Here is an 18,235-nt window from a genome sequence, read left to right as displayed (position 1 = left end):
CAAGACCTCTGACCTCCAGAACTGTGAGGTAATAAATGTGCACTGCTTTATGCCACTAAGTTTCTGTCATTTGTTACAGCGGCCACGGGAAGCTAATACATTGCCTCCAGTCTTCCATCAGCACCTGCTAGAGCACAGGGGAGTGTGGGAAATGTAGTTCCCCGAATTTGAGACCAAGTAGGGTGAGGGTGGATATGCGGGCTGATGGTCAAAGGACTGGCCCACTTCCCAGGGGAAGTGAGATCTAACTGAGACCTGAAGATCTGATAGGAATCACGCAGGAAAAGGACAACAGGGTGAATGGGGAGGGGTGTTTAGGGAGACGGAAGAGCCTGTGTTAGTCTTGGGCCCGAGAAAGCGTGGTAGGTGCAGGGAGCTGCACAGCGCTCAGCGCAGGTAGAGGTGGGGCACTCGCACTCGAGGAACCCAGGCTGTAGCCCAGGATGCTGGGGAAGCACTGGAAGCTTTAGAGCAGGGGAGGAACACGGCCAGGTGTATTTTAAAGCCACTCACAGGCTGCTGTGAGTCCAGGTAAGGGAGGCTGATGCCAGAAACCCAAGTGAGAGAGGCTGGGCGCACAAACTAGGGCAGTGCAGATGGAGAGAAAGGGACAGGTTTCAGAAACAGGAAGTACTGATGGGACTCATCAATGTGGGAGTCCAGGATGACCTTGGCATTGAGAGGAGAGGCTGGAGGAGGAGCAGCTGGTGGAAAGAGGAGAAGGGAGATCTGGCCTGGGGCTGCCTTACCAAGTACCACAAACTGAGTGGCTTAAAACAACAGAAAACACATTCTCTGGCAGTCTGGAGGCCAAGTCCAAAATCAAGATGAGAGCTGGACTTCTCTAGCTCTGAAACCTGCAGAGGAGAGCCCTTCCTCTCCTCATCTAGCATCCAGTATTTGTCAGCAACGCTCCACCATAAACCCTTGTAGATGTGTCTCTCTAATCTCTGCTTCCAGCTTCACGTGTCCTGTCTCCGTGTCCAAAGGACAGTGATCATACTGGACAAAGGGCTCACCCTAATGACCTCATCCTAACTTGATTATGTTTGCAAAGACTATTTCCAAGTAAGCTCACATGTACAGGCACCAAAGGCTAGAACTTCAAGATACATTTTGGGGGACACATTTGAACTCTAATTAGAGATCAAAACCTCATTTTAGGATATGAGAAGCCCAGGGTACCCTGTGACATCCATGTGTAGATGCTGTGTAGATGACTGGACACATAGGATCGGAACTCAAGAGAGAGCTAGACAAGAGACATAAATTGGAGAGTCATTGGTCCGTGGCTAATAACAACAGGTGAGGGTTATTAGTCTAATTTTCAAGCTGCTGTCCAAATCTACTGAATCTAAATCGGGGTCTCAAATCTGTCTTCACAAGCCCTCCTGGGGATTCTGGTGTATTCCAACGTTCTGACCCTGAGCCATTGGAGGGAGGGAATCTACTTCTCTCACAGCCAGCACCAGGCTCAGTGCTGGGTCTTCAGTAGATACCAACTGGTGCTTGTTGGGGGCGTGGTGGGTGAATGAACAAATGCAAGGTCGTTCATCTCTTGTCTGGTGTTATCCCTTGTCTCCTTCACACGGCTCCTGTTTCCTATGGGATGTGGGTGCCTCCCAGGCCAGTGCCAGGGGCTGCAAGCCTGCCAGGTGGCAGCAGATGGGACTTACTTTGGAGACCTGTGCCCCGGCCGAGGCAGCTACCTGTGGGTGCCGTACCTGTGCCGGGAAGGTGAGTCTCCAGCTTGCGGGGGTGCGGGAATTGCCTTCTTATTTCCAAGCCATGTCTAGTCTCCCTTGGACCAGAGGGAGCAGCCATTCACGGGGCAGATCTGCTGTGTGCTAAGAGACCTCCTCGCTCAAAACTCCTGTCCTCAAAACTCCCTGCCTGGCTTAGTCTGGGGGAAAACCATTTGAGGTTCAGTTGCAAAACAAGCCACCAAACCAGAAGTTTAAAATAACTGTTTTAACTCCAAGACCTTTCAAATTAAATTTCATGGATTGAGCCAATAAACACAACAGACAAAACCGAGATTACTTGATTAGAAGGATTCCTACATGCCACACCCACTCAACCACCACCCTCCCCATAGGCTGCCATTTGAGAATGCACAGGGACTCTCACAAATCTAAAAAACCATAAATGGAACCCAACTACCACAATTTGTGCAAGTTTTATGAATCAAGAAGGAAGACTCCCCCCATTCAATTCTATGATCCTATTTGCCATTAGAAACAACCGTTAACTATTTAGAATAAATTCTTCCCTCCTTTTAAAGTGTTTTCATAGACAGCCATAGACATGAATGTACAGATGTATATTTTCATACAAATATAAATGAGTTAAACATTTTAGTCTCCGACTCAATGTTTTTCACTTAATAATATATCTTGGACCTCTCTCCAGGTCACTACTTTATCCTTTTAATGACTGCACAGTATCCCATCATAAGTGAAAGTGAAGTCACTAGTCGTGTTCAACTCTTTGTGACCCCATGGACTGTAGCCCACCAGGTTCCTCCGACCATGGGATTTTCCAGGCAAGACTACTGGAACAGGCTGCCATTGCCTTCTCCCATCATAAGATTAAGTCAAAATCTATTTAACCTGTTCCCCTCTTGATGGACACTTAGACTGCATCTGAGTTTTCCTTCTTACAGATCACTCTGCGGTGATCTCTTGTGCATGTATCTTGGCATGTACCTGGGATTATTTTTAGAGGAGAGATCTCTAGTAGCAGAAATGCTGGGTCATAGGGTACGTGAATTTTAAATGTTAGTAGATATTGCCACATTACCTTCCAAAATGGCTGTATCAAGTTCATTCTTACTAACAATGCCAATTCCCCTTGGGTTGGGACACCACATTATGCCCTTGTCCAACCAATTAATTGCTCAGAACAGCAAATTCTACTGAGGCTGTGAGTAATGGAGCAAGGAGCTCTGCAGGGGAAAGATGAGTCAGGGAAGGTTGGGGTCCCCAGGGGCCATCCAGGAGAGCGGAACCCACAAGACAGGAGGAAGAAGCCTGCATAGAAGAGAGGGTACAGGACGTGGGGGTGGCATTAGTTTATGGAACACGCATGGGTGGAATAAGATTTAGCAGGGTTTTGTTTGCTGGGAAGAGAGGCCACGTGGTTTGGCAGCAGTTTCCGTTTGGTGATTTTGCTCCTGGACAAAGGGTGCCCTTGGAGATCTGCCAGTCGCAGCCTCACTGTCATCAGACAGACACGCAGCTTAGGGCAGTGGGTGAGCTGGGTCTGGCTGCCACATGGACCAGATTTTCTGTCTTGACTTTGATTTCAAATATCCTGTCCCTTGTGAATCAGTGTGTTCTGATCACATCAGTTTCTGATTTCTGAAGGGAGGAACTTCATCCAGCAGTCCCCTCTCCCTCCACCCCCCAGCCTTTGTGCCCAGAATGGCCTGCTGCATCCCGAGTTTCCTCGGATGATTGTGAGTCAGGACCAATCAGGACCGTGGTGGCTTTCTGACCAGCTCAGGAAAGTCCTTTTCATTTGTGTCTGCTTTTTATTTCTTTTCCCTTCTCATTTGTGCCAGAAACCAAAAGATGGTATTGCACAAATTAGCCCAGGGCTGCATGAACCCCAGAAGTTCTACCCTTCACCCCATCCTCTAGGCTAACTTATGAAGCTTAAGGTTTTGTAAAATTTAAGGTGCGCTAAATGGCTAACATTGATTCATCAGCCACCCTAACCAAGGAGATTTTCCTAAAGATGCTTTGCCTTTTGTCTTTTTAAACATTATAAAGTACATTTAGACAATCAATGGATCCTAGTTAAATAAATTAGGGTACACTGTGCAGCTATTATAGGGTATAAGAGCTCTCTGACTGAACACATACAGAACAATCTCCAAGATATATTAAATGAAAAAAAAAAAAAAAAAAAGGAAGGTGCCAAATAGTGAACAGAGCATCATCTATATAAATAAAAAAGTATGTATATGCTTGTGCATGTATTCAGTTCAGTTCAGTTCAGTCGCTCAGTCGTGTCCTACTCTTTGTGACCCCATGAATCGCAGCATGCCAGGCCTCCCTGTCCGTCACCCTCTCCCGGAGTTCACTTAAACTCACGTCCATCGAGTTGGTGATGCCATCCAGCCATCTCATCCTCTGTCGTCCCCTTCTCCTCCTGCCCCCAATCCCTCCCAGCATCAGAATCCTTTCTAATGAGTCAACGTTTTGCATGAGGTGGCCAAAGTACTGGAGTTTCAGCTTTAGCATCATTCCTTCCAAAGAACACCCAGGACTGATCTCCCTTAGAATGGACTGGTTGGATCTCCTTGCAGTATCTGTAAAAGGCGACCCAGGAGACTGGTTAGCAGTGATTGCCTCTGGGGACCAGAACTGGGGGTCTGAGGGGTAGCAGTAGGGAAGGACTTTCTTTTCACTGTAGACCCTCTGTACATTTTAAGTTCTGTATCCTGGATGAAAAACAAGATTCAAAAGAACTTTATAAAGTAGAATAAACATGCAGAAGCTGTAAAAGCTCCACTAAGGACAGGTAGACAGAAGACAGTAAGTTTTAAACAGAAACGTGCAATTTTGCTTCATAATAGCAAATGGCATTTGTGTTTTGATCTGCAGGCCTGCAGTTGATGGTGTCCAATGAGAGTTTCATCTTTGACAATGTCACCATCTCCCTTACATGGCTCCTTTCTCCCTACATCGGAAACCTGTCCTGTATAATTAATATGGGAGATGGCCACATTTTCGATCCCTACTACCCACCCAGGTAAGAGGTATCTCTGAGCCTTGATTCAGAATGTATCAGTCAGTTTTTGCTGCATAACAAAACAACCTAACACTTGGTGATTTACAATAATAGTGATTATTTTCCATGGTTCTTTGGATTAGCTAGGTGGCTTTTCTTGTGTGGACTAGCTCAGATGGATGGCCTAGGAAGGCCTCATTCATGTGTCTGGCAGTAAGCTGGATGTTGGCTAGTGGCATGTGTCACTCGTCACCCAACAGGCTAGTCTAGGCTCAGCTGCATGGCGGCAGAAGAGTCTCCAGCAACGAGAGAAAGGAAAGCACAACATGCAAGCGTTTTTGAATCGCTACCTATGTCACATTTTCTAATTTTCCCATTGGCCAAAGCAAGTTCCAAGGCCAGAGAAATAGTCTCCATCTGTTGATAGAAGGCATGGCAGAGCCACAGTACAAAGCGGCATACATATGGAAATGAGAAGAACGGTGTTCACAGGTTTTCTCAGAGAAGGTCACTCCCGCAGTCATGGAGAGCCGGGTCCTTTCGGCTTGGCTCAGTCGAGTCTTCCCTGAGTCACTGTCCAAGGAGTCAGTAATGGGATGAAGACGATGCTCACCTGGGGGTGGGAATGTTTTTTATTGATAAGGATAATAAAAATAATAGTAGCATTACTAATAATAGAGCAGCTAAGCAGCTTTCATACATGATTTCACTTAATCCTCACAACAACCTCATGAGCTAAAGTTATGCTGTTCAATAGCCACTCACCATGTGAGCTACTGGGCCCTTGGAATAAGGCAGCTCTCAATTGAGATGTGCTGTAAATGTAAATACACACGGAATATTGAAGACGTAGCTCCCTCCCACCAAAGAGTGTAAAATATCTCACTAAATGATGTTTTGATATTGATTATACATAGAAATGGGCTGTCCCCAGGCGGCGCCAGTGGTAAAGAACCCACCCACCAATGCAGGAGACATGAGACATGGGTTCGATCCCTGGGTCAGGAAGATGCCCTGGAGGCGGGCAGAGCAATCCACTTCAGAGTGTTTGCCCAGAGAATCTCCTGGACAGAGGAGCCTCTTGGGCTACAGTCCACAGGGTCTTAAAGAGTTGGACACAACTGAAGTGACTTAGCATGAATCCACACATACGTATAAATGGTAGTGTTATGGATCTATGAGGTTCAGTTCAGTTCAGTTGCTCAGTCATGTCCAGGTCTTTGCAACCCCATGGACTGCAGCACGCCAGGCCTCCCTGTCCATCACCATCTCCCAGAGCTTGCTCAAACTCATGTCCATCGAGTTGGTGATGCCATCCAATCATTTCATCCTCTGTTGTCCCCTTATCCCCCCGCCTTCAATCTTTCCCAGCATCAGGGTCTTTACCAGTGAGTCAGTTCTTTGAATCAGGTGGCCAATGTATTGGAGCTTCAGCTTCAGCATCAGTCTTTGCAATGAATATTCAGGACTGATTTCCTTTAGGATTAAATGGTTTGATCTCCTTGCAGTCCAAGGGACTCTCAAGAGTCTTCTCCAATGTCACAGTTCAAAAGCAACAGGTTAAAGGAAATAAATTATTAAAATTAATTTCACCTGTTCCTTCTCACTTTTTTTCAATGTGACCATCAGAAAGTTTACAATGATACACGTGGCTCACAGTTTCTGCTGGACAGTGCTGAGCTAGATGATGATTATCTTGTTTTGTTGAGGCTTAGAGGGTTCAGTAGCATTGCCCAAGCCATGCAGCTAGTGAGTGGCAGCACAGCCAGATAAGTCAGGACCACCTGGGAATCAAGCCCTGGCTCTTAGACCCCAGTGGAGAACACGGCTGGCAGCATCAGGGCCCAAGGGCATTGGGTGCTGCCTCCTCTAGGGAACAGAACCTCCCCAACCCAAAGGCAGCTGCACACAATTCATAACGTTTCAGAGTCCAACCTGGGCCTGGGTAAGCTCCATTCTGCCCTGCTGGGTGCCCCAGCCAGAGGGCTGCCCCATCAGTTCCAGGTCCTCCTTGGGTTCTGGCTGATTTCAGGGGCCCCAGTTCAACAAGGATCCTCAGGGAAATCATGGAGGCCCATAAGCCCTTCACCTAACCCTGAAACGTCTCTGGTTCTACCTCATGGGGCTAGGTCTCTGAATCCAGCCTCGTGGGTGCCTGGCATTCCTAGAAGGCCTGGGTGGGCTGGGGCAAACGAAGGGCAAGCCCTGCCCACAGTCCAGATCTGGTCCAGTGAGTGTGCTGGGTCTCAAGCTCAGAAATCCTCTGGGGTCTCAGGCATCGTGCCATGCCGCCAAATAAACTGCGTCCAGAGGCTGGGGTTCTTATCCCAGATACAGTTAGAGACTCAGAGATAATACCTGGGTTTCCATTTCCTTCCCTATCACATTTATATTGATGGTGATCTTAATACATTTAATGACCAGGGAATTTTTGTAGAAATTAATACCTGTGCTGTTAATATGCTTCTGGTCAATAATGTGTTAACAGTTTTACAGAATAAAACAAATTATACATGAAGATCCTTTGCGGGGAAAAAAAGGTTTAAGTGCTAGAAATACCCAAGGCATTATTCTGTGGGTTTCTTCCATTTGCTAGTATTTCATTAATAAAACAAGAAATGCTATGTTACACAATCTTTCACCCCCCAAATTTCATACAAATTGTATTTGGCATAAGTTAAAATTGACTGACTGTAGCCCTGCTAAGCTCTTTAGTTACACAAGGACATCTTAGTAACATACAAATATAGTTAAAAACTGGAGCAAGTGGGACAAAATGCAAATATTTGTCCATTCAGGATGCTGAATTCAAGGGTGTTTATCATACTACTCTCTGGAATTCTCTGATTAATTTTTTTCATAATCTAAAAGAAACAGCAATAGCAATGCTTTACATTTGCAATCCCTCAGGGCATTCCTGTAAGTAAAAGCTACTGGTATTTTTTTTTTTTTTTGAGCTTTTATATTTGAGTTTATTCTTCATTTAACTTTTAAACACTACTATAGTTGAATATTAAAACAAAAGCAAGTAGTGAGCATATTATGATTATAGTCCTTCACTCAATCAGTACTGCAAATAAAACACCCGCAGTGAGTGTTATTCACGGGCCCTACTAAAAGGTCTGATGCTGAACACCACCCCGAGGATGATGTTCATCAGCCTCGTCTGCTTCTCCATTGTAATGGCGCTGTCTGTCCTGATTTGCATCAAAGTCCACTAATTCTACCTGGTCCATTTCATCAGTCTCTTCTACTTCCTTCCTCTCAGGCAGAAGTTTTTCCAGCAAAGAGAGTTTATCAGGAGAGAGAAAGCCATTCTCAGGAAAGTTTACCTTAAATTCAATGATTAGGCGACCCTTTTCGTATGGCCTACGATAAATTGGCATGCCTTCATTTAGCACACACTTGATATCTCCATGCTTGACAATCTGACCTGGATGAGAAGTGATGACTATGGTTCGGTTGTCAAGAGTAGATATTGGCTTCTGGAAGCCACACAACGCCTCAACCAGCTGTATGTCCATACACATGAAAAGGTCTTCTCCTCGTCTAGTAAAAACAGCATGGTCCTTCTGATCTAAAACAATGATAATATCTCCTGGCTCCAGTCCTGGTTCTTGGTCTCCTTCACCATGGAATGTTATCTTCTGGCCATCTTTCATGCCTTTGTCAATATGAACTTCTAGAATTTTCTTTTCTCGAACTATCTTCCTTCCATTGCAGCTTTTACATCTATCTTAAGGACTGATGCGCTCCGCATGGCCCTGGCACTCCATGCAGACAGACTGAATTTGCTGAACCATTCCAGGTCCTATCTGATGAATTCTTATTTGCATTCCAGTACCTCGGCAACTGGGACAGCATTCTACCGCTCCTTTTTTACCACCTCGGCCTTCACATTTGTCACAAATCACATTCTTTGCAGAGCTAGTTTTCTTGTTGCACCATTATATAAATCTTCTAAAGTTACTGTAAGTTGATGGACAACGTTTTTACCTCTCTTCTCTCTCTGCATCCTGCCTCCTCCTCCGAAAAACATATCAAAGATGTCCATGGGGGAGCCAAAACCACCACCTGCTCCACCTTCTTTAACTGCCTGTTCTCCTCCTTTGTCATATAATTCCCTTTTCTTTGCATCAGAGAGCACTTCGTAAGCTTGAGAAATCTGTTTAAACTTTGCGCCTTCATGTGGACTCTTATCAGGGTGGTACTTCAAGGCCAGTTTCCTGTAAACCTTTTTCAATTCTTCTTGGGTGGCATTGGGTTTGACCCCCAAAACATCATAGTAAGTGGTTTATTTCACCATTTTCTACAGCCGGTGAGCGGGCCGATGCCGGTGTCGGGGAGTGGGAAGGAGCGCGTTGCTGCGCGCAGCTTGGGCAGCCGCTGCTCCTCCGCCTTTCACCGAGCGTTCTCGCTACTGGTATTTTTTTTCTTCTCTTTCGAAAGAAATAGATGGTGACACCCTTCACCATCACCCCACCCAAACAATCCAATTTTGTCTACTTTAAAGATTTGTTAGACCTTGAAACTACCCACTCACCTTCTTCTATGATTCTTTTTAGCATTAGGAGATATATTTCTGATGCTGTCTCATCTGCACTAGCAGCCTCAGCGCTCAATTTACAATGTGAAAATAGCATCAATTTTAAGTGTACAGAAGTCACATACTTTGCATGAATGTCACTATGCTCTTTTAAAATGTGTTTGTATAGACTCTTATTTTTGCTTAACTCCTCATTAAAGTATGAGGTGGGCTTTACAAACTGGAATGTTCATCTCTATGCCAGATAAGTCACCTGAGTTAATGGGATAGGAGGACTCTCCCAGTGGCTCAGCAGTAAAAAAATCCACCTGCCAATGCAGGAAACAACGGTTCTATCCTTGGGTCAGGAAGATCCTCTGGAAAAGGAAATGGCAACCCACTCCAGGATTCCTGCCAGGGAAATCCCATGGACAGAGGAGCCCGGCAGGCTATAGTCCACGGGGCTGCAAAAGAGTCAGACCTGACTTAGAGACTAAACAACAATGGGATAGGATCAGACCTCAAACAGAAATAACAGTTAAGTCAAAGAATTTCTCCTTTAAATGCTTGCCTTGCACCTCCATGTCTTTTGTTCATTTGCATGGCAAGCTGTTTTGTTTCTTTGTTTGTCATGGGCAACTTTCTACATTTCTGAAATTATCTTACATGCCTTAAGGGACAATTAGCATAAAGTGAAATTTGTCCTGGTGCTGGATAACTCAGTGCCACCTACTGGCAGATCAGGGTGTTGCCGTTATTCTTGGGTCTTTATTTCAAGTCACCTCTGGACACCCCTTGAGTCTGGAGGGCGATCTTCCCTTCCCATTAAGCTGTATCCCATTCATGTCAAAGCAATGTATACAAATCAGTAAGTGAGGGAGTCTTGAACTAATTTTTAAACTTTTCATTGAGGCACAAGGTGTGTACAGAAAAGCGCACAAAAAGATACAGCTCAATTAATTTTTACACAATAAACTCAGGCATATAACCAGCATCCAGATCAAGAAACAAAACATGACTCTCCCCAGAGAAATCCTCCAGGGCCCCCCAAGGATGATTTCTAACATCATTGAATACTGTGACCTGTGTTTGAAGATTATATAAATATAACCATAAAGTATATTTTCTTTTGTGTCTTACTTCTGCTCAATAAGCATGTTTCTGAGATTGATCCATGTTGTGTATAACTGTGGTTTCTTTTTTCTCATTGCCATATACACTCTGTTGTATGAATATTCCTCTATTTATTCATTCAATCTAGCACTGACATGCATAGGGGTGGTTTCGCATTTGGACTATTCTTAATACAACTTGTACAGCTGTGAACATTCTAGTAAATGACTTTTCAAGCACATATGTACACATTTCTGTTGGGCTTATACCCAGGAGTGGAATTGTCGGGTCATAGGATTATTAAATTTAAGTTCTTGTCTCCATTGCTTTGTTCTCCGAGCATAGCTTCTCTTTGTTGGCAGCAGTTACTAAACCACTTTGTGCTCTTCTCCCTTGGGTAATATCACTGAGAGAGAAATCAGGAAAAAAAATCCATTTCCCTGCTTTTTAGTCCTTGGCAATTTCAGTTGGCATCAGAGTTTAGAGAATGAAATAAATTGCTTCTTCCAGATGGATTGCTAAAAAACGGGCTAGATTCAAAGCTATCCTTCACATTTCTATAAAGAGTTAGAGCTAGTTTATTCTGAAATCTACATTGTTTGATATTAATAATGGACACTCCAGCATTCTTTTGATTAGTGTTTACTGTTACATCTTTCTTTATCCTTTTACTTTTAACTGGGCCATACTGTCATATTTAAAGTGGGCATCTAGTAGACAGCATATGGTTGAGTCTTGGTTTCTATTAAATTCCATCTGGCATAATAATTGTTATGTTTAGACCTTTTACAATTGATATAATTGTTGATATAGTTAGATTTAGGTCTGTTATTTTGTGTTCTATTTTACCCTCTGTTTACTTCCTCCTTGTTTCTCCCCTTTCTTGCCCTCTTTTGGATTATTTGAATATTTTCAGTATTCTATTTTTGCTTATTTATTGGCTTTTTTGGTAACACTTATTTGGATAACGTTTTAAGTAGTTTCTTTGGGGATTATAATATATATATTTAAACTTTCACTTTATTAACTCTCAGTGGTAAAATATTCACTTAGAGTTAATATTTTACCACTTCAGGTAAAATGTTAAGGCCTTGTTAACATATGGTTTCCTTTGCCTTTCATCTTCTATGTTATAATTGTCAATTGTAGGGCACTTATATACGCTGAAAAGCCCTTTCAACAGTTATGCGTATATCAAAGAACTTAAGAGGAAAAAACCAGTCTACATTTACCTTTTCTTGTGCTCTCCCTTCATTCCTGAAATTCCAAGTCTCCCTCTGATATCATTTCCCTTCAGCTGGAAAAACTTCCTTTAGCATTTTCTTTAAAGTAGATTTTTCAGCAACGAAGTCTCTTAGAGAATTTCTTTATTCCTGATCAGTTCAGTTCAATTCAGTTCAGTGGCTCAGTCGTGTCTGACTCTTTGTGACCCCATGAATCGCAGCACGCCAGCCTCCCTGTCCATCACCAACTCCCGGATAATGTGTTTATTTTGCTTTAATTCCTGGAAGATACTTTTGCCAGCTATAGAATTATGTGTTGACAGTTCTTTTGACACTTTGAAGATGTCATTCACTATCTCTGACCTCCACAGTTTCCAAATAAATCTACAGTCATTCATATCACTGTTTGCTCTATGTGGGAGGTAGGTCACTTCAGTTGTGTCCAACTGTTTGTGACCTATGGACTGCAGTCCTCCAGGCTCCTCTGTCCATGGGATTCTCCAGGCAAGAACGCTGGAGTGGGTTGCCATGCCCTTCTCCAGGGTATCTTCCTAACCTAGGGATCCAACCCACATTTCTTATGTCTCCTGCATCGGCAGGCAGGTTCTTTCCCAATAGTGCCGCCTGGGAAGCCCCTCACTGTATGTAGTGTATCATTTTTTTTCAGACCGATTTTGAGATTTTCTTTTTATTCTTTTGATTTTCAAGCTATTCAGCAATTTTGTGGGCATGCTTCAAGTTTTTTTGCCTGTTTTTTGTTTACATTTGGTTTCATAGAACTTCTTGAGTCTTTGAATTTATGTGTTTTGCCAAATATGGAAAAATTTCAGCCATCATTTCTTCAAATATATTTTTCTACAGCAACCTCTCCAGTGCTAAAAGAACACAAATGTTTTACTTTTAGATATTGTCACACAGATTGCTGACATTCTACTCATTTAAAAAAATTAAATATTTTTTCCCTCTGTGTTCTTTAGGTTGGATAATTCCTCTTGCTCTATCTTTTAGTTAGGTGACTTTTCCCTCTTCCATCTCTATTCTGCTATTAAATCCATCCAGTGAATCTTTTGTTTCATACACTGTGCTTTTCATTTCTAAAATTTCCATTTGGCTTTTAATGGTTTATACTTTTCTGCTGAGAATGTCTATCTTTCCATTCATTTCAAGAGGATTTCCTTTTATTTCACAGAGCATGGTTATAATCCCTGGGTTAAAGTCTTTGGTAATTTCAATATTTGAGTCATCTCAGAGCTGACATATATCGATGATATTTTCCCTGAAATTTGGTCACATTTTCCTTGTTTTTTGTGTATCAGGCAATTTTGAATTGTATTCTGGACATTTTGGGTAGTAGGTTCCAAGACTCTGGGTTCTTTTTAAAATGCTCTGGAAAATGTTAATATTTTGTTGTTTGTTTGTTTTGTTTTAGCAGACAACCAACCCAATTAGATTCAGACCGTACATTCTGACTTGCCTTCTATGAGCAGAGATTCCCACACTGGTTCAGTTTCCAAAGCTGTCAGGTTCCGTTCCACTCGTGTGCCACTTGGGGTGCTGGTTTCCGTTGCAGTTTAGTCCTTTACTAAAGGCTTTTACTATGTTTCTTTGGGTCTGTTCTGCACATGCACAGTTTATGGGTGAACTTGTGATTCATGCTAGGTCACACACAGAATCAGGGAGTTCTCTTCTCTCCTTTTCAGGACTTTCCCTACAATCTCCAGCTTCCACAGTCCCCTTTCCATGGTTCATCTGGATAGAAAGATCAGTTTTCTCTTAGGTATTTCTGCATGATCCCACACAGTCCGTGCAGCTCCAAGAGAGAGGACAGCTTGGGATGGGGACAGGAGAGAAGAAGAGAGAAACAACACAAAACAAAAAATGGGTATTTCCTCTGTACGCTCAGACCCCCTAGGCCCCTTTCTCTGGTTCCCGGGCTAACAGAAGGGATTTCTATCTGGGTTTTTGTTTCCTTTACTCACTGTGCAGTGCCATGACTCAGGCTACCACTGGGACAAAGAAAACAGGAAACCCCCATCTTTATGGATGGTTCCTGCGCTTCTGACTTTGGTCCTCAGTCTGCCTGCTGGTGTTTCCTTCTCAGGGTCCTCTCATAGTTTCGTTTTGTCTTCTCCCAGTATGTTAGCTGTGATTAACGGGAGAAACAGGCTCTTCTGGGCTAACTCCAGGCCACTGTTCTCCAGGCTTTTTCACAACTGTGTGCTTTTGTAAACTATTTCTCAAGCACTTGCTATGTGCTAGGTGCTGCGCCAGGTGCCAGGTATAAAGGGGGAACTAGACAGTGACTATCTGCACCGACAGCCCCGCAGAGAAGAATGACGGTGAATAAGCAAGGGTCACCTAGGAGAAGCAGAGAAGCTACAGTGTCTATAAAGGGAATCCAGGAAGACTTCCCAGAGGAGGCAACATTTAAAATGAGAACTGAAGGAAGACCAAGAGTATGAGCAGAGAGAAGGGCAGGAGTTTTCCCTGCAAAGAATAGCACGCTTACTGGCCTTCAGGTGGGGAAGAGGTGACAAGTCCTATGAACTGCAAAGAGGTCTGAGCTACTAGGATAGTCAGAGAAGGGGAGTGTGGCGGGGATGAGGAGAGGGACAGGAAGGGAGATGATGGGGATGTTTGCAGGCCATTTTAGAGATTTAAATTAGTCCCCTCGGGAAAATGAAAAGCAAAACAGCCACAATTTTGATATGTTTGGACTCTGATCCCATTTTACAGATGGGGAAAGAAAGCCCAGAGAGGTAGACTGGGCACAGTATTTTACAGACTAAGCAAGAAGGCCCAAAGAGGGGGTTTGTATGAACCACAGAGGCAGTAAATGGCAGAAAACAGACTTCCGGCCAAATATTCAGCTCCCTGGTTAGTCAGAGCTATTTCTTCCACTTCTCACTTGCTTTGGGAGTCTTAATGTAACCTTTGTGAACACTGAGACCCTGGCTTGGTTGTGTAGCATCTTTTTCTTCATTTTTTTTATCTTTGCAGAGCAGGGAAGATGTGCCGTGGGTGAGTACATGTGTGCACACGTGTGTGAATGCATGTGTTTGTGTGAGCCTAACACTGGTAACTTTTCTGACTGTTGCTGGCAGTCTGTCCAGCAGGGTGACCCACCAATTCACAGCCCCCGGGGATTTCACCGTATTTGCTGAGTGTTCAACCAGCGAGTGGCATGTGATGGCTCAGAAGCAAGTGACGATTCAAGACAACACAGAGAGGCTCCGTGTGACTGGGTGCTCTGGCATGACCACGTCAGGAGCCAGCCCTCTCTGCCGGGCAGTCTTCGGGGACCCTCTGTGGATTCAGGTGGAGCTTGATGGAGGTGAGTCTGCAGAAATGGTCAAGATCAAAGCAACCTTGATTTGCCCCAAATCTATCCATCCAGCTCCCAGGCTTCAATGAATACTAACAGCAATGATTTATGGAGTCAGTTTTTTTAGCCATTCATTTATCTAGCACCTAGTGTATACCAGAACCTTGTCTAAGTGCTTTATATATACTAGCCCACCCAGTATATTTTACAAAGGAAGAAATGGAAGAAATGTTTAGAAATTTGGCCTAAGTCACAAGACTAGTGAGAGCAACTAGCCTCCTAAAGATCCTTGGCATGCCCATGTCCCATTTCAAGAAATGGACTTCCAAGCCACCCCCTGTTGGGGGAATGTGAACAGTAGTGGGAGGGCTGCCAGCTGGGCCTGAGCACATCTCAGTGCTGCCAGCATTGACCAGCTTGGCACAACCACACTGCCCCCAGTTCAAGCTAATATTCAGTTGCACACCCTGGTACAGCCACAGCAGCTGTTATGGCTGGTGTACCTCTGGTTGCTCAGTTTCCCTTCTGACTGGCCACAGAGGCCATTCTGGTTGGTCATCATGTCCATTTTGATTGGTCATGGTATCCATTCTGATTGGTCATGGCATTTATTCCAATTGGTCACAGCAATATTTCTCATTGGTCACAATGTCCATTCTAATTGGTCACAGCATCCATTTAGATTGGTCACAGTGTCCATTCTGATTTATCAGGACATCATTCTACTTAGTTAGTGCCCATGCAGTGGCAGTTGCTAAATATTTTGCCTATCACCCCTTCTGTCCATAGAGAATCCTTCCAACCAAGACCTGACCTCATCCGAAGCAGCATCTTTCCTCAAGGCACAGGTCCAGTCTGAGATCTGGACAGAGGCCACTGAGTGGCACAGAGCCGTGGAGAGGACAGGTCTCAGCCCAGCCTAACACCTCCTGGAGCCTCACTCAGAGCAGTAACTCCATGGAGCTACAACCGGCCTTTGAGCAGGGCTTGTGGCTCCTTTCTGCTCTGGTGTTCTGGTTGGCTGGAGATGCAACCTAGGCGCACCTGGAAACGCTTAAGACAATCTTTTTCATTCTGCAAATATAACTGAGTGACTACTCTTTGCCAGATATGGGGAAGGCAGCAATAAACACAAAAGTCAAGATTCGTGTTCTCAGAGGGCTACCATCACCATCATCACCCTCATCAACATCACCATCACTCAAACAAGAAACACACCAGCTTGGTTTCTATTGGAAAGAATATTAATCTGGGGGCTTAAATCATATTTTAAGAGTCAACTACAATATTTAGCATCCAGGTAGCACAACCACCCCCAAGCTGTAAGGGAGCCCTATCTTAATGTGAATGGGCTGAGTTCTCCCACTGGGCAGGGTTTCAGGTGGCCAGTCATGGAGATGGAAATAATTAAGACTTTGCAGGTGAGCAGTGAGGATCCCAAAAGAAAAATCACTTGTGAACCCAATACTCAAGAGATAAGTGTTAATTATCTGGGGGAGGATATACCCTTATATACGTCTTTATATCCACATCTATGTGTATATGTGGACTCTGACTTCACAGCTGGAGTCTGAACTATCTCAGTATAATCTACTGCATGTCATTACTGACATCCTTAAATGTTTCTTACTCCACCTAGGAACAGGGGTGACTTACACTGTGCTGCTAGGTAACACAACCCTGGCTGAGTTCACCACGCAGAGGGGCCCGCTCCCCTACAATCTGACCCTGGACAGAGGAGTCCAGCGCCGAATGGGCCCAGGGATGCACCATCTGGAGATCCGAGCCACCAGCGACACCACCAACTCCGCCCTCTCCAGAAACATCACCGTCCACTTCGTGGAGGCTCTGTCGGGGCTGCAGGCCTCCTGGGCTTCTGACCACTTGGAGCTTGGACAGGACCTACTAGTCAATGTCTCAGTGGCTCATGGCATCCCAGAGAGTTTGACCTTTGAGGTGGCAGGACTCAATGCAACCTTCTCCTATGAGAAAGAGAACCTCAGAGGGTCACTTGGGACTTACCATGTGGCGGTTCCTCTTGAAGGTATTTGGGGTGTGTGGCTCCCCTTCCAAACCTCCCTCATCTTCCCTTCCCAACTTGGTGTCTAGGGTCCTCTTAGCCAGTTTCTCCATATGTCCAATACACAAACGTGGTTCACAGCATCCAGCTGAGGTCACAAAATAAGGAAGACGCAGAGGCCATCTTCAGTCATGGAGCTTGTAGTTATAGGGATTCTCAACTCCGGCACTTCTGACATCCTGTTGTTCAGTTGCTTGATCATGTCCGACTCTCTGTGACCCCATGGACTGCAGCACGCCAGGCTTCCCTATCCTCACTGTCTGGAGATTATGCAAACTCACGTCCATTGAGTCAGTGATGCCATCCAACCAATTTATTCTCTGCCACCCCCTTCTCCTGCCCTCAACCTTTCCCAGGAGCCAGGGAACCCCCTCCTGACATTTGGGACCGGATAATTCTTTGTTGTGGGGACAGTCCTGTGCCTCACAGGATGTTTAGCAGCATCCCTGGCCTTGACCCACTAGATGCCAGTAGCACCAAATCATGACGACTACAAACGTCTCCAGCCACTGCCAACTGCGCCCTGGAGAGCAGAATCACCCCCATGGAGAATCACTGGAAGTGAGCAGGCGTACTTGGATCTCTTCCATCATTTCTAGAGGAGAATGTGTTTCGGGAAACTGCAGTCCACGCCCTGTGGGGAGAGAGACGGGTAAAAAACGACAGGGTGGGAAACAGAGGGACAAGAAAGGAAGTGCTGGGACGCTGGCGGGAATAGACGATAGGGCAGCAGACTGGCTGGCACCAGCCAGGGCAGGAGGCCACAGCTGACGTGCAATTAATCTGGAAAGAACAGAGCTCTTTGAGGCCAGTGTGGTGAGGTCAGCAGGCAGGAATGTGATGAAGGCCGCAGAGTCTCCAGCCCACCCAGGTCCCCTGCCCTGGACCTCAGATGTGTGTGAGAAGGTGGGGTAATGAGGTGCAGGTGTGGGCCACCATGCCCTCAGCAAGGGAGTTGGTTTAAAAAAAGAGAGAGAGGGAGAAGGCAATGGCACCCCACTCCAGTACTCTTGCCTGGAAAATCCCATGGAACGGAGGAGCCTGGTGGGCTGCCATCTATGGGGTCGCACAGAGTCGGACATGACTGAAGTGACTTAGCAGCAGCAGCAGCCAGGCATTTAGAGGAACGCCTCCCTGGTCTGGAGGGTCATAAAAAATTCAGACCCAGGACAAGGCAATCATTAACTGCTGTCCAGTTTATCAAGGCAAAAAACAAAAAACAAACAAAC

General features: G+C 44.9%; 1 protein-coding gene and 1 pseudogene across 2 annotated transcripts in view; one reads left to right on the top strand and one right to left on the bottom strand.

Moving 5' to 3' along the window:
* LOC129632443 (polycystic kidney disease protein 1-like 2) overlaps nt 1-18,235 on the top strand; it is a 105,239-nt gene that overhangs the window by 7,910 nt on the left and 79,094 nt on the right. Inside the window, exons 4-7 of one of the 2 annotated variants that reach the window (XM_055554070.1) lie at nt 1,627-1,737; nt 4,614-4,761; nt 14,715-14,935; nt 16,566-16,970. In XM_055554070.1, coding sequence (XP_055410045.1) covers nt 1,627-1,737; nt 4,614-4,761; nt 14,715-14,935; nt 16,566-16,970 — 885 coding nt within the window. Of the gene's footprint in view, nt 1-1,626; nt 1,738-4,613; nt 4,762-14,705; nt 14,936-16,565; nt 16,971-18,235 lie in introns of both variants that reach the window. The other variant, XM_055554069.1, reaches the window with a different exon arrangement.
* Nucleotides 7,854-9,046, bottom strand: LOC129632051 (dnaJ homolog subfamily A member 1-like; annotated as a pseudogene).

The sequence above is a fragment of the Bubalus kerabau genome, chromosome 17 (assembly GCF_029407905.1).
Source record: "Bubalus kerabau isolate K-KA32 ecotype Philippines breed swamp buffalo chromosome 17, PCC_UOA_SB_1v2, whole genome shotgun sequence".
Taxonomy (NCBI): Eukaryota; Metazoa; Chordata; class Mammalia; order Artiodactyla; family Bovidae; genus Bubalus; species Bubalus kerabau.
The sequence above is the reverse complement of the archived record's forward strand: the minus strand, read 5'-3'. Positions and strand labels throughout refer to the sequence as shown.